Here is a 13,122-nt window from a genome sequence, read left to right on the forward strand (position 1 = left end):
CATTTTCTTGGGTAAATGTTGAAAGTGTTTGCAGATATTTTTGTGGCTGTGGGGAGTACTGGCAATTTTGAAGGGAAAAGGAATGGATGTCTTCGACTTCATCTACTTTCTTCTTCTGTTCCTAACCAGAGGAGTGTGCATTGTCTGAGGTTAAGATTAGGAGAGTAGAACTTAATTTTTCAAGTCATTACCTTAAGCCTGATTTTTTTTTTTTTTTTTTTTTTTTTGGTGATACCAGAGCCAGGGATTGAATCCCGGACCTCATATGTGGAAAACTGGCACTCAACCACTGAGCCATATCTTCTCCCCTTAGTTGGTTTTTTCATTTGTTTGCTTGTTGTTTGTTTTTTTTGTTTTTAGGAGGTACCAGAGACCAAACCCGGGGCCCCCATGTGGGAAGCAGGCACTCAACCAGTTGAGCCACATCCACTCCCCAAGCCTGATATCTAAATATTCTCTATACTGTGGAACAAGTTAGAGATGGACTCAAAAGGAATTTAATTTTAGAATATACAAGTCAAGGCCAAGGAAAATAGGACTAAGATTCTTTGTAGATTCTGAGTAAGAAAAAAAAAGTCTTTTCCTTTGCATATGAGGAATGGCTTTAGATAACCACTAAGAGATGATCCGAGTAAGTATTCATCAGTAAGTTAGGTTGATCTAGTCTTAAGTAGTTGAGACTTTGATGCAGAGATCTGAACTAGAACCTTCAAAATGCTGAGTGATGAGTTACCTTGGTTCACTGTCCATTATAAATCCCTGCTAAGAAAGAAGCAGGAAGTGGGCTCGAAATCCAATTTTCTCTTTTTATGTACCTTTCTCAGCATGCGAAATTACCACATATGCTTAGTGGTAGTGGTGACAGTGACCTTCTAAGTGCTGTCATTGTATCTCCTCCACCCATTGTCTTCTTCCCGCTACTGTCTAGGACTCACTGTGGCCAGTTTCCAAAAACGTGATCTTTCTTTCTTTGAAAACTGTCTTCCTCAGCCCTTCAAAACTTATAGAACATAGAGATTTCAGGTGTGAAGCTGGACCTTTTCACATCTTAAAGTTATGTTTTAAAAGCCTGCCTAGCTTCATCAGATGGAGTCAGGAACTGCTGGCAAAGGAGAGCATGGGGTTTCTGCTGGCCCTAGTTGACTGGCTCTAGTCAAAGCCTCCCGCTGAATTTGTCTGTTTCCTTGCTGGCCCCATTCCTTTCTAGCATCAGTTCATTCTGTCCTGCAGCAGACACTTTATTAAACCCAACAAGGGCAAACCAGTAGTCATGGTAGATTGGTGTGTGCTCTAAAAGTGGCATGTGCAGGTCCTATGGGAGTCTGCATACAGGATTGTCAGCCATTTTGGAGCAAGAAGAGAGAGCTTCCCAGAAGCAGTGACATGTAAGTAGGGTCTTCAGGGATGAGTAGGAGTTTGAGGTAAGGCTTGGTGATCCCTGCAGAGAAGAAGAGAGCACAGTGTGTTGGGGAAGACTCTGGCTGGATAAAGGCTATCTTGGGGACCGGAGGCAGGGAAAGTCTGCAGGGGATGGAAAGTAGGAGTCTGATATGCTCCTGGTTGTTTACTTCTCTCACCTGTATAGCTGGGGCCCAACAGGAACTGAGAAAGGTCCGACTTGATAGGAATGCTTGGATCTTAATAATTTAGGAAACGGCCCTGAAAAGTTGTGGCCATTTCTGCATTAAGTTCCACAGAACCTTGAGCATAGCAGCCCAGGGTCATCCCTGGTGGGAAGAAGCAGTGGGATTGATTTTCAGTCCTAATCGAAGCCTACTTTGACCCCCCACCCCCACCCCCACCTCCCAAGCTATTCTTGCCCCAGACCCTTCTCTCAGTGGAGTGATTTACCCTTTGCTTAGCTTGGCACACCCTTCTCAGAGGATTTGAATCATCACCACACGACATTTTCCCAGAGCCTTGGGGGCTGGCACTCAGGGATGGGTAAGGCTGAAGTAGCCAGGACTGCTGCTCTGGGGGCACAGCCAAAGTTTCTCTGGCCTGGCTTTGCAGTTCTCTGATGGCTGCCTTGGCAATAAGGGTTTCTGCTCCCAAGTTCGATTTCCTGTGGGGTAGGAGTCAAGCAAAGGGGCTCAAGTGTGCAGCTAGGTCCCTTTTATATGGTCAGGAGGGGAAAGAATGGAAATAAATAGTGTTTTCCCTCTGTGTTCCCCCACACAGGGCTTGGTGAGGGGGGCGCTGTTACTGCTTGTTTCCCGTCACCACCATCTCCTCCCCCCAAAAAAACCCATCCCTGGTGAGTCTAGTCGGAACACACTTCCTCCTGGCCCAAGGCTGGGTATAGGTCTTGCTTTTCTGGTCTCTCAGGAGTTGAGTGAAAGTATTCCCCCCACCCCTTCTCTCTCTTTGGCCCTCACTTCCTCCCCTTCCTTAAGAACCCCCTATCTGCCTGGAAAGCCCTTGCCTCTCTTTACAACCATTTCTGTTGTTTGTCACCAACAGTCATTTCCAGCAGTGGAACCCTCCCACTTCTGCCATCCTAGCTGCCTTTTAAAGGGAACTAGCCTTTCCCCCTCAGTTAGCCCCTTCTGGAGCCCTGAAAAAGATGGACCGAGGTCCGCGGTGATCCCCCTTGCCTTTTTTTGCCTCTCTTGCCCCAGGTATAATATCTGAGTCCATGGAACGGTACCATTTTGGCAGTGAGAGTGAGTTACCTTTCTTGTTGCGGTGGGTTCTGGGTGCTGTGACTGCCGCTAGGCTAGGGTGGCTGGTGAGGCAGGGAGCTGGCTTCTTCAAGGTTGTTGCAGAGCTTGGGGTGAGGTTCCCAAGAAAAGAGGGAAGCAGACCTGAACGCAGTCCGTTTTCCCAGAGGCATAGCACCTTCCTGAGCTTTGCCTACCTAGGCAATGTGCTGCAGCTTTGACATCAGGGTTTTCTTCTTTAACCCAAACCTTCCTCTCTTGCCACACACACCCACAGCTCCTGCCCTGTTGGCATCTTCCCTAGGGCATGCGGAGTACATTCTTGCTGAACTTAAACCACCAAACTTTCAGTGCATGCCTGTCCTCTCCTTCACTTCACCCTCCCAGTCAGAACCATCAACCTTCTTTTGTGAGGATGTACCAGGATCTTAAAATTCTTATCTGAAATTTGGAGAAGACTTGTAGAGCAGGTAGGGGACCATTGAGTTTTCCTTCTTTGGGACCCAGCTCTCTGGCCTTGAGCCCTTCCCACTGAGGTATCCCAACCTGATTTTGGGGTTCATGGTCTGAGGATCTCACGCTGGGATAAAAAGCAAACACAGTGGTGCTGGGAGTGGTGAGGGGAGATGGTGGGGATAGGAGGAGATGGGTAGAAAGATGGGAAGGAGGGTACTGGCCTGGAGTCAAGTATATTCTAAAGAAGGGGGAAATGTACAGTGGAGGGAAAGGAGTAGTACTCTTAAAATTACTTTCAGCACCCTGTGACCTATTAGCTGCGAGTCAGGATCATTACATGTGCTCATAAATGTGCACCTGCTCCAGGCCAACCTGTCAGGTGAATGGGTGACAATTCAAGATTTAGAACACAGAACACAATGGGTGGAGTATTTATTTTAGAAAAGGATTTCTTGCATGGTACCTTCAGGCAGCTTCCCGTATAGACTTAAAATAAGATCATACTCATAAGGAAAACCATTTGCCTCCCTCTTGAGGATTTCAGGGAATCACATCACCCCTTTAGGCAATGCCCTGTACATCCTGGATGGTCACCTTGATGAATGAGGTCTGGAGAAAAAACAAGGGTGCTGGGCTTTCCTCTGCACTGCTGGTAAGCACCCCAGAAAACAGGAGAAACAGCCAGAAGAGGGGAGTCTGGTCAGACTGGGCTTCTTTGCAGGAACTTGCAAACCTGGGCATGGAGGCCCCACTTTGCAATCTGGGCCCTATAATTCCTTGTGGTTTCCCCCAGGCCACCAAGGGGAATGAGACAGGAAGGTTTTTTGGGAATCTGGGCAGGCAGGGGCCTATTCAGAGGAAGTGTAGTGGTGGCTCAAAGACTGGCCTCATGTGCCTTCTCTGGTTGTGTCTCCCATGCCAGAAGAGCACCTCTTTCTGATGAGGAGTCCACGACAGGTGACTGCCAGAGCTTCGGATCTCAGGAGTTTTGTGTCAGCAGCAGTTTTTCCAAGGTAAGTGGCCGTGTGGTGTCACATGCTGCCTGCCAGAGGGTAGAGCTGAGCTGCCTGGGCGATATGCCCAGCCTGCTGTCCCAAGAAGAGGGTGGGTGGGTAGGAAGGGACAGGGTGTCTCCCAGGAGTTGCTGTAGGTGGGACAGAAATGGGTTGGCTGTCTTTGGCATATGCCAAGAATTGGTTGGTTGAGTTGCTGAGGGGACCAGCAATTGTGTCTCCAGGACCTCAGGACACTTGCACACACACACACACATACACACACTCACACACACTCAAGAGTTAGCTGAGATGTGCACTCTGCTCTGTTGTTGCAGGTGGAGCTCACAGCAGCTGGTAGTGGCAGTAATGCCCGGGGGGCAGACCCAGATGGCAGTGCAACGGAAAAACTTGGGCACAAGTCAGAAGAAAAGCCTGATGACACCCAGCCACAAATGGGCTATGCTGGGAACGTGGCAGAGGCTGAGGGCCTCTTGGTGCCACTGAGCAGCCCAGAGGATGCGCTTAAGCTCCCCTCTTCTGACAGTGCCGAGGCTGGCAACAGCAGGGCTGACTGCTCTTGGACTCCCATCAACACCCAAATGAGCAAACAGGTGGACTGCTCACCGGCCGGGGTCAAGGCTCTGGACTCTCGACATGGTGTCGGGGAGAAGAATACTTTTATTTTGGCGACTCTGGGAACCGGAGTCCCTGTGGAGGGGACCCTGCCTCTGGTTACTACTAACTTCAGTCCGCTGCCAGCCCCCATTTGCCCCCCTGCTCCTGGTTCAGCCTCCGTCCCCCCGTCTGTCCCAGATCCATTCCAGGTTCCCCTCTCTGTCCCTGCCCCGGTGCCCCATTCTGGGCTAGTTCCTGTCCAAGTGACCACTTCAGTGCCGGCTCCTTCCCCTCCCTTAGCACCAGTCCCAGCCCTGGCTCCAGCACCATCATCAGGGCCCACACTCATCTCTGATTCAAATCCTCTCTCAGTTTCGGCTTCAGTCTTGGTGCCTGTGCCAGCTTCTGCTACTCCCTCAGGCCCAGTTCCCTTGTCGGCTCCGGCTCCCACTCCCCTCTCAGTTCCAGTTTCAGCCCCTCCCTTAGCTCTAATCCAGGCCCCTGTGCCCCCTTCAGCTCCAACCTTGGTCCTTGCCCCTGTCCCCACTCCGGTTCTGGCTCCCATGCCAGCATCCACGCCTCCAGCGGCTCCTGCCCCTCCGGCGGTGCCAATGCCCACCCCCACCCCCTCCTCTGGGCCGCCTTCCACTCCCACCCTCATCCCTGCCTTTGCTCCTGCACCGGTGCCTGCCCCCACCCCAGCCCCAATCTTTACTCCAGCCCCCACGCCCATGCCAGCTGCCACACCAGCTGCCATTCCCACCTCTGCACCCATCCCGGCCTCCTTTAGTTTGAGCCGAGTGTGTTTTCCTGCAGCTCAGGCACCAGCTATGCAAAAAGTCCCCCTGTCCTTTCAGCCAGGGACAGTGCTGACCCCAAGCCAGCCGCTGGTCTATATCCCACCTCCGAGCTGTGGGCAGCCACTCAGCGTGGCCACACTGCCAACCACCCTGGGGGTCTCCTCCACTCTTACACTCCCTGTCCTGCCCTCCTACCTGCAGGACAGGTGTCTTCCTGGCGTGCTGGCCTCCCCAGAGCTACGGTCTTACCCATATGCATTCTCTGTGGCCCGGCCCTTGAGTTCCGATTCTAAGTTGGTGTCTCTGGAGGTGAACAGGCTCCCCTGTCCATCCCCGTCCAGCAGTACCAGCACCCAGCCTGCACCCGATGGGGTCCCTGGGCCTTTGGCAGATACTTCCCTCTCTCCTGCTTCTGCCAAGGTGCTTCCGACTCCACAGCCTTTGCTGCCAGCCCCCAGCGTGAGCTCGGCCCCACTGCAACCCACCAAGATGCCAGGTGGCACCGAGCAGCAAACAGAAGGGACTGCTGTTACCTTCTCTCCCCTCAAGTCACCCCCACAGCTGGAGCGTGAAATGGCCTCCCCGCCCGAGTGCAGCGAGATGCCCCTTGACCTCTCCTCCAAGTCCAACCGACAGAAGCTCCCATTGCCGAACCAGCGTAAGACACCCCCCATGCCCGTGCTGACCCCTGTGCACACCAGCAGCAAGGCCCTCCTCTCCACGGTCCTGTCCAGGTCTCAGCGTACAACTCAGGCCGCTGGCAGCAACGTCACCTCGTGCCTGGGCTCCACTTCCTCTCCTTTCGTCATCTTCCCTGAGATCATGAGGAACGGGGACCCGAGCACCTGGGTGAAGAACTCGACTGCGCTCATCAGCACCATTCCTGGCACCTACGTGGGTGTGGCCAACCCAGTGCCTGCCTCCCTGCTGCTGAACAAAGACCCCAACCTGAGCCTCACCCGAGACCCCCGCCATCTCCCCAAGCAGGAGCCCATCTCCATTATTGATCAAGGAGAGCCTAAGAGTACCGGGGCCGCCTGTGGCAAGAAGAGCAGCCAGGGGGGCACCGAGGGACAGCCAAGCACAGTCAAACGTTACACCCCAGCCCGCATCGCCCCTGGGCTCCCAGGGTGCCAAACCAAGGAGCTCTCTTTGTGGAAACCCATGGGGCAGGCGAATATTTATCCGCGGTGTTCAGTCAATGGGAAACCCAGCAGCACCCAGGTCCTGCCTGTCGGCTGGTCGCCATACCATCAAGCATCTCTGCTCTCCATCGGCATTTCCAGTGCCGGGCAGCTGACCCCCAGCCAGGGGGTGCCCATCAGGCCCACCAGCGTTGTTTCCGAGTTTTCTGGCGTGCCATCTCTCAGCTCTAGTGAGGCTGTGCACGGACTTCCCGAGGGGCAGCCAAGGCCTGGGGGCCCCTTTGCTCCAGAGCAGGAGACTGTCACCAAGAACAAAACTTGCCGGATTGCTGCCAAGCCTTATGAAGAACAAGTCAACCCTGTCCTTCTTACTCTCAGTCCTCAAACAGGGACCCTGGCCTTGTCTGTTCAGCCTGGCAGTGGGGACGTAAGAGTGAATCAGGGGCCTGAGGAAGCAGAGAGCCACCTCTGCTCTGACAACACTCCTAAGATGGAAGGCCCCCAAGGGGCTTGTGGCCTGAAGCTGGCAGGAGACGCCAAGCCTAAGAACCAAGTGCTGGCCACCTACATGTCCCATGAGTTGGTCCTGGCTACGCCCCAGAACCTGCGCAAGATGCCTGAGCTGCCTTTGCTACCTCACGACAGCCGTCCCAAGGAACTCATCTTGGATGTGGTTCCAAGCGGCAAGAGGGGCTCCAGCACAGAGCTTTCACAGCTTGGGAGCCAGGTGGATCTGGGGCGGGTGAAAATGGAGAAGGTGGATGGTGATGTGGTCTTCAATTTAGCGACCTGCTTCCGGGCTGATGGCCTTCCAGCAGCTCCCCAGAGGGGCCAAGCTGAGGTGAGGGGCAAGGCTGGGCAGGCTCGAGTGAAACAGGAGAGCATAGGGGTCTTCATCTGCAAGAACAAGTGGCAGCCAGATGACATGACTGAACCTTTGCCACCCAAGAAAGTGAAGTGTGGCAAAGAAAAGGAAGGCGAGGACCAGCAGCAGCCACAACTCAAGCCCATAGTCCGGAGTCCCCATGGACCCAAGGTGAGTGCTGGGATGAGGTTGAGGGCAGGACAGAGAAACTGGTGGTTTATTTTGTCCTACAATTGTCAACCTTGTTATATACCGAGGCACAGTGTTCTTGATCACACTCTGCAAACCAAACTTAGCCGGAAGGCTTTTGTAAAGGGAATAGTGACCTGCTGCCCCCTTTCCTAAGTCACATTGTCCATATATGGTCTTTTAGCGTGGGGAGGGGCTCACTTGTATTTTGTAGGATGTGGAAAATGATTTGGTCCCTGAGGCAGGGGAGCCATTGTCCCAGATGAGGTTGGAAAACGGAAAAAGGTATCGGTGAGGGAAATCAATTAATAACAGGCCCTGTCCTGAGTAACCATGCTTCCTTTTCCTTTCCGGAGACAACTGCTGGCCTTGAGAACTTGGGGCCCGGGGAGAGAAAGGGCCTTTGACAGGGTCGTGTTACTGGCACAGTTGGGAGAGACTGCTTGGGATTTGCTTGGAGCCTCAGGCCAGAGACAGTTTGACTTCTGGGCTTATCTACCAGTTTCCTACTCCCCCTTCCCCCCATGCTTGGGGTGGCAGCTTTGGGTTTTGGCCCATTGGGAATTTGGCATGCAAGGCGGGTGGGCATCTGGGTCTTAAAACCTTTTTTTTTGGTTAAGATTTATTTATTTATTTCTCTCCCCTCCCCGCCCCCCCACCCCGGTTGTCTGTTCCTGTGTCTATTTGCTGTGTCTTCTTTGTCCGTTTCTGTTGTTGTCAGCTACACAGGAATCTGTGTCTCTTATTGTTGCGTCATCTTGTTGTGTCAGCTCTCCGTGTGTGCGGCGCCACTCCTGGGCAGGCTGCACTTTGTTTCACGCTGGACAGCTCTCCCTACGGGGCGCACTCCTTGTGCGTGGGGCTTCCCTATGCAGGGGACACCCCTGTGTGGCACGGCACGCCTTGCGCACATCAGCACTGCGCATGGGCCTTAAAATCTTAATAGGCTACTGATTGTGGTGAAGTTCTAGGCAGAACCATGGGCCAGGGGGACTTGAATCCAGTGGTTCTTCAGAGGGGGTCTGTAGGCCACAGTTGAGCTGGGAGATTTTTGAAACAGTTAAGCATGGGGCTTAATCAAAATTGGGAGAAATTTGAAGATATGTTAGCAAACCTTCAAATTGGATGGTGATAAATGCTGATGAGCAGATTTCTAGCCAGGATGCCATGAATTTGTGTGTGGCAGAAGTTCTCAGTCTTTTGTGCATCATAGACCTCTTTGAGATGCTGATGATGGAGATGGATCCTCTTCCTAGAAAAGTGACCTCAGAATTTTGCCAGTAAGTTCAGGGAGTTTATGGACCTACCCCATCCCCAAAACCCATCCCTGTACTCCAGATTAAGAATCTCTGGGATAGGTTTTACTCAGTGACCTCACAACTTCCTCTGTCTGTCAGACGTGCAAAGTAGGAACAAAGGTCATGACGTAGGAGACTGTTGGTCAGGCAACCACCATCTGCCCTTGGCAGTGATAAGACTAATCATAATTAATAGTAATAGCTGTTACCATTTGTTGAACTCCTGTTATAAACCAAGTGCTTTTTAAAAATACATTAGCTAATATAATCCTCATAAAGACCCTATGAGGTTCTGCTACACCTGCTTTACAGAGGAGAACATGAATGAAACAGAGGCTCAGAGAGGGTAAATTTCACAGAGTTGCACAGCTACTAAATGGCAAACCTGGAGCTCAAACCCCCGTCTCTTCAGCTCCAAGGCACAAGTTCTTCTTCAATTTTGCCACACTGTCTTCTACTGTCTTTATATATAACAGTTCCAGTGAATGTTTAGTGAATGTTTGCTGAGTGGCTACTACATGCGAGTCACTCCAGCCAGTAGGAATACATCTTCAGGAGAGGGATGATAGAGCATATAGGTGAGGGCCATGTGCCCTGGAGCCAGGCAGCGAGCCTGAGTTTAAATCCTGGCCCCACCACTTCCTAGCTGTGTGATATTGGTCCAATAACTCAGTCTCTTTGGCCCTCAGTTTCCTCATCTATAAAACAAGGTAATAATAGTGCCTACTCATAGGGTTGTTGTAAAGATTAAATGAGCTGATATGAAATGTGCAGAACAGATAAATCTATAGAAACAAAGTGGACTAGTAGTTGCCTAAGGATTAAGGGGTATAGGGGAGTGACTGCTAATGAGCAAGGGGTTTCTTTTTTTTCCCCCAATTATGGCTTGATAGTCAGCTAACAGACTTTATTTTTTTCATTTTTTATTATCTTTTTTGAAACAATACATAGATCACACAAAATGTTACATTAAAAAAAAATAAGAGGTTCCCATATACTTCATTCCCTACACCCCCTACTCCTCCCATATCGACAACTTTGTTCATTAGTGTGGTATATTCATTGCATTTGATGAGTACATTTTGGAGCATTGCTACACAGCATAGATTATAGTTTATGTTGTAGTTTACACTCACTCCCAGTCCATTCAGTGGGTTGTGGCAGGATATATAATGTCCAGCAGCTGTCCCTGCTGTATCATTGAGGACAACTCCATGTCCCGAAAATGGCCCCATATCACCTCTCTTCTTCCCTCTCCCTGCCCTCAGCAACTACTGTGGCCACTTTCTCCACATCAATGCTACAGTTTCTTCCATTACTAGTCACAATAGTTCCATAGTAGAATAGCAGTAAGTCCACTCTAATCCATAGTTTATTCCTCCATCCTGTGGACCCTGGGATGGTGATGCTCACTCTACCTCTAAATCGAGATGGGGCTTAGATCTCACATGGCTGATGGATGGGATTTTCCTGCTTGTAGCTGTAGACTCTCTCAGTTCCCTGGTACGGTGGTTGACCATCCTCACCTCCCTGTTAGCTGACCTGGGCAAGTCCAACGAACTGGAGAGTAGGTGTTGCAACTCTGCTGAAAAACTTCGTTTTTGAAATACCTTCAAACTCACAGGACAGTTACAAAAAAAATACAGGCCACATACAGTGCACTCCAACATACCCACAACTAGAATACCCAGATCTACCAATTTTAACATTTTGCCTCCTTTTCTGTATCATTCTGCCTATTTATCTATTTATGTATCTATCTGTTTTCTGGATTCGTGTATAGGGTATATACACCATGTTCCTTGAACTTTTATTACTGCCATGTACATTTCTTAAGAACAAGGATATTCACTTATATAACCACCTTAAGTGCAGTTATCAAGTTCAAGAAATTTAATATTAATAGAAAGGTTATAATCTACATTTCATTTTTTAAAAATTTATTTATTTATTTCTCTCCTCTTCCCTCCCACTCCCCCCACCCCAGTTGTCTGTTCTCTGTGTCTATTTGTTGCATCATCTTCTTTCTCCACTTCTGTTGTTGTCAGCCACACAGGAATCTGTGTTTCTTTTTTTGTTGTTGTTGTGTCAGCTCTCCGTGTGGGTGGCGCCATTCTTAGACAGGCTGCACTTTCTTTCGCACTGGGCGGCTTTCCTTAAGGGGCGCACTCCTTACACGTGGGGCTCCCCTACGCGGGGGACACCCCTGCGTGGCACGGCACTCCTTGCGTGCATCAGCACTGCGCATGGGCCAGCTCCACACGGGTCAAGGAGGCCCAGGGTTTGAACCGCGGACCTCCCATGTGGTAGACGGACGCCCTAACCACTGGGCCAAGTCCACTTCCCTCAGTTTTTTCTTATGTCCCAATGACGTCCCTTTGAGCATTTTCTCATCCCTTGCTAGCTCCCATCCAGGATCATGTATTGCATTTAATTGTCATTGTCTCTTTAGTTGCTCTTTCTTTTTTTTTTTAATTGTGGGTACATATACACAACATAAACTTTTCCATCTCAACAACCTCCAAGCATTACATTCAATGGGATTAATCACATTCACAATATTGTAGTATCCTCACCATCTTTCATTACTAAACTTTACCATCTCCCCAAACACAAACTCTATGCCTGTTATGCATTAACTCCACATTCCCCTTCCTCCTGCCCCTAGCAACCTGTACTCCACTTCTTGACTCTGTAAGCATGCATATTTCTTTTCATATTTTCTTCATAGTTACTATGGGGCTTGAATCCTAAATCTCTAACAATCTCGTTTGCTTTGATACCAAGTTAACTTCAGTAGTATGCACAAACTGTGTTTTTTTTGTTTTTTCTTCTGTGCTTTTTAAAAAAGATTTATTTTTATTCATTTCCCCCACCCCATCCCATTGTTTGTGCTCACTCTCTGTTCGTCTTCTTTTTTTAGGAGGCACTGGGACTGAACCCAGGAGCTCTCATGTGGGAGAGATGCACCTAATCACTTGGGCCACTTCCGCTCCCCACTTGTGTCTCTTGTTGTGTTTCCTCTCTGTGTCTTTTTGGTGCGTCATCTCGCTCATCATCTTGTTGCATCATCTTGTTGTGTCAACTCACTACACCCGCCCATCACATCAGCTCGCTGTCTTGCTCATCTTCTTTAGGAGGCAACGGGAACTAAATTTGAGACCTCTTATGTGGTAGGTGGGTGCCTAACTGCTTGAGCCACATCCACTTCCCATAAACTGTGTTCTTATACTATTCCATCTCCCTACCTTTATATAGTTCTCATCACAGTTTACATGTTTATATATTATGAGTCCCATACCACTGATTTATCATTACATTTTCTACATTTGCCTTTTAGATCCTGTAGGAAATAAAAAGTGGAGTTAAAAAGCAATAATACTGGCATTTATATTTACCCTTATTGGTACCCTCAATGGATATCTTTACTTTTTCATGTGACTCTAATCTATTGTCTATTGTCCTTTCAACCTGCAAAACTCTCTTTAGCATCTCCTGTAGAGTCCTTCTAGTGGTCACAAAGCCCCTCAGCTTCTGTTTAGGAATAGCTTAATCTCTCCCACACTTTTTTAAAAGTTTTTTTTTTTAATTACGCATTCTCTTCTTCCCCTCCCCTTCCCTGCTGTTTTTGCTCTCTGTGTCCATTCATTGTGTGATCTTCTGTATTTATTTTTCTTTTTGTCTTCTCATCTTTCTCCTTCAGGATTCCCTGGGATTTGATCCTGGGGACCTCTGATGTGGACGGAGGTTCCCTGTAAATTGTGCCACCTCAGTTCATGGTTTCTGCTGCGCTTCACCTTGACTCTCCCCTTGTCTTTCTTCTGTTGCATCATCATCTTGCTGTGTGACTCACTTGTGCAGGCACTGGCTCACCATGCAGGCACTCATGTGGGTACTCAGCTCACCACAGAGGCACTATGCTCACCACACAGGCACTTGGCTCACCACGCAATCAGTCACATGGGCACTTGGCTCACAGCATGGGCACTCGGCTCGCCACATGGGCACTGGCTTGCTGTGCAGGCACATTTTCTCTTCTTCTTTTTCAGCAGGAGGCCCCAGGGATCAAACCCAGGTCCTCCTATATGGTAGGCAG

At 49.7% G+C, this 13,122-nt stretch overlaps 1 protein-coding gene across 2 annotated transcripts in view; it reads left to right on the forward strand.

The window, feature by feature from the left end:
* Nucleotides 1-13,122, forward strand: part of BCORL1 (BCL6 corepressor like 1) — a 69,437-nt gene that overhangs the window by 21,266 nt on the left and 35,049 nt on the right. For both annotated transcript variants that reach the window (XM_058292302.2, XM_058292300.2), the window contains 2 exons: nucleotides 4,042-4,132; nucleotides 4,450-7,710. In XM_058292302.2, the coding sequence (XP_058148285.1) occupies nucleotides 4,042-4,132; nucleotides 4,450-7,710 (3,352 nt within the window). The remainder of the gene's footprint in view (nucleotides 1-4,041; nucleotides 4,133-4,449; nucleotides 7,711-13,122) is intronic.

The sequence above is a fragment of the Dasypus novemcinctus genome, chromosome X, assembly GCF_030445035.2.
Source record: "Dasypus novemcinctus isolate mDasNov1 chromosome X, mDasNov1.1.hap2, whole genome shotgun sequence".
Classification (NCBI taxonomy): Eukaryota; Metazoa; Chordata; class Mammalia; order Cingulata; family Dasypodidae; genus Dasypus; species Dasypus novemcinctus.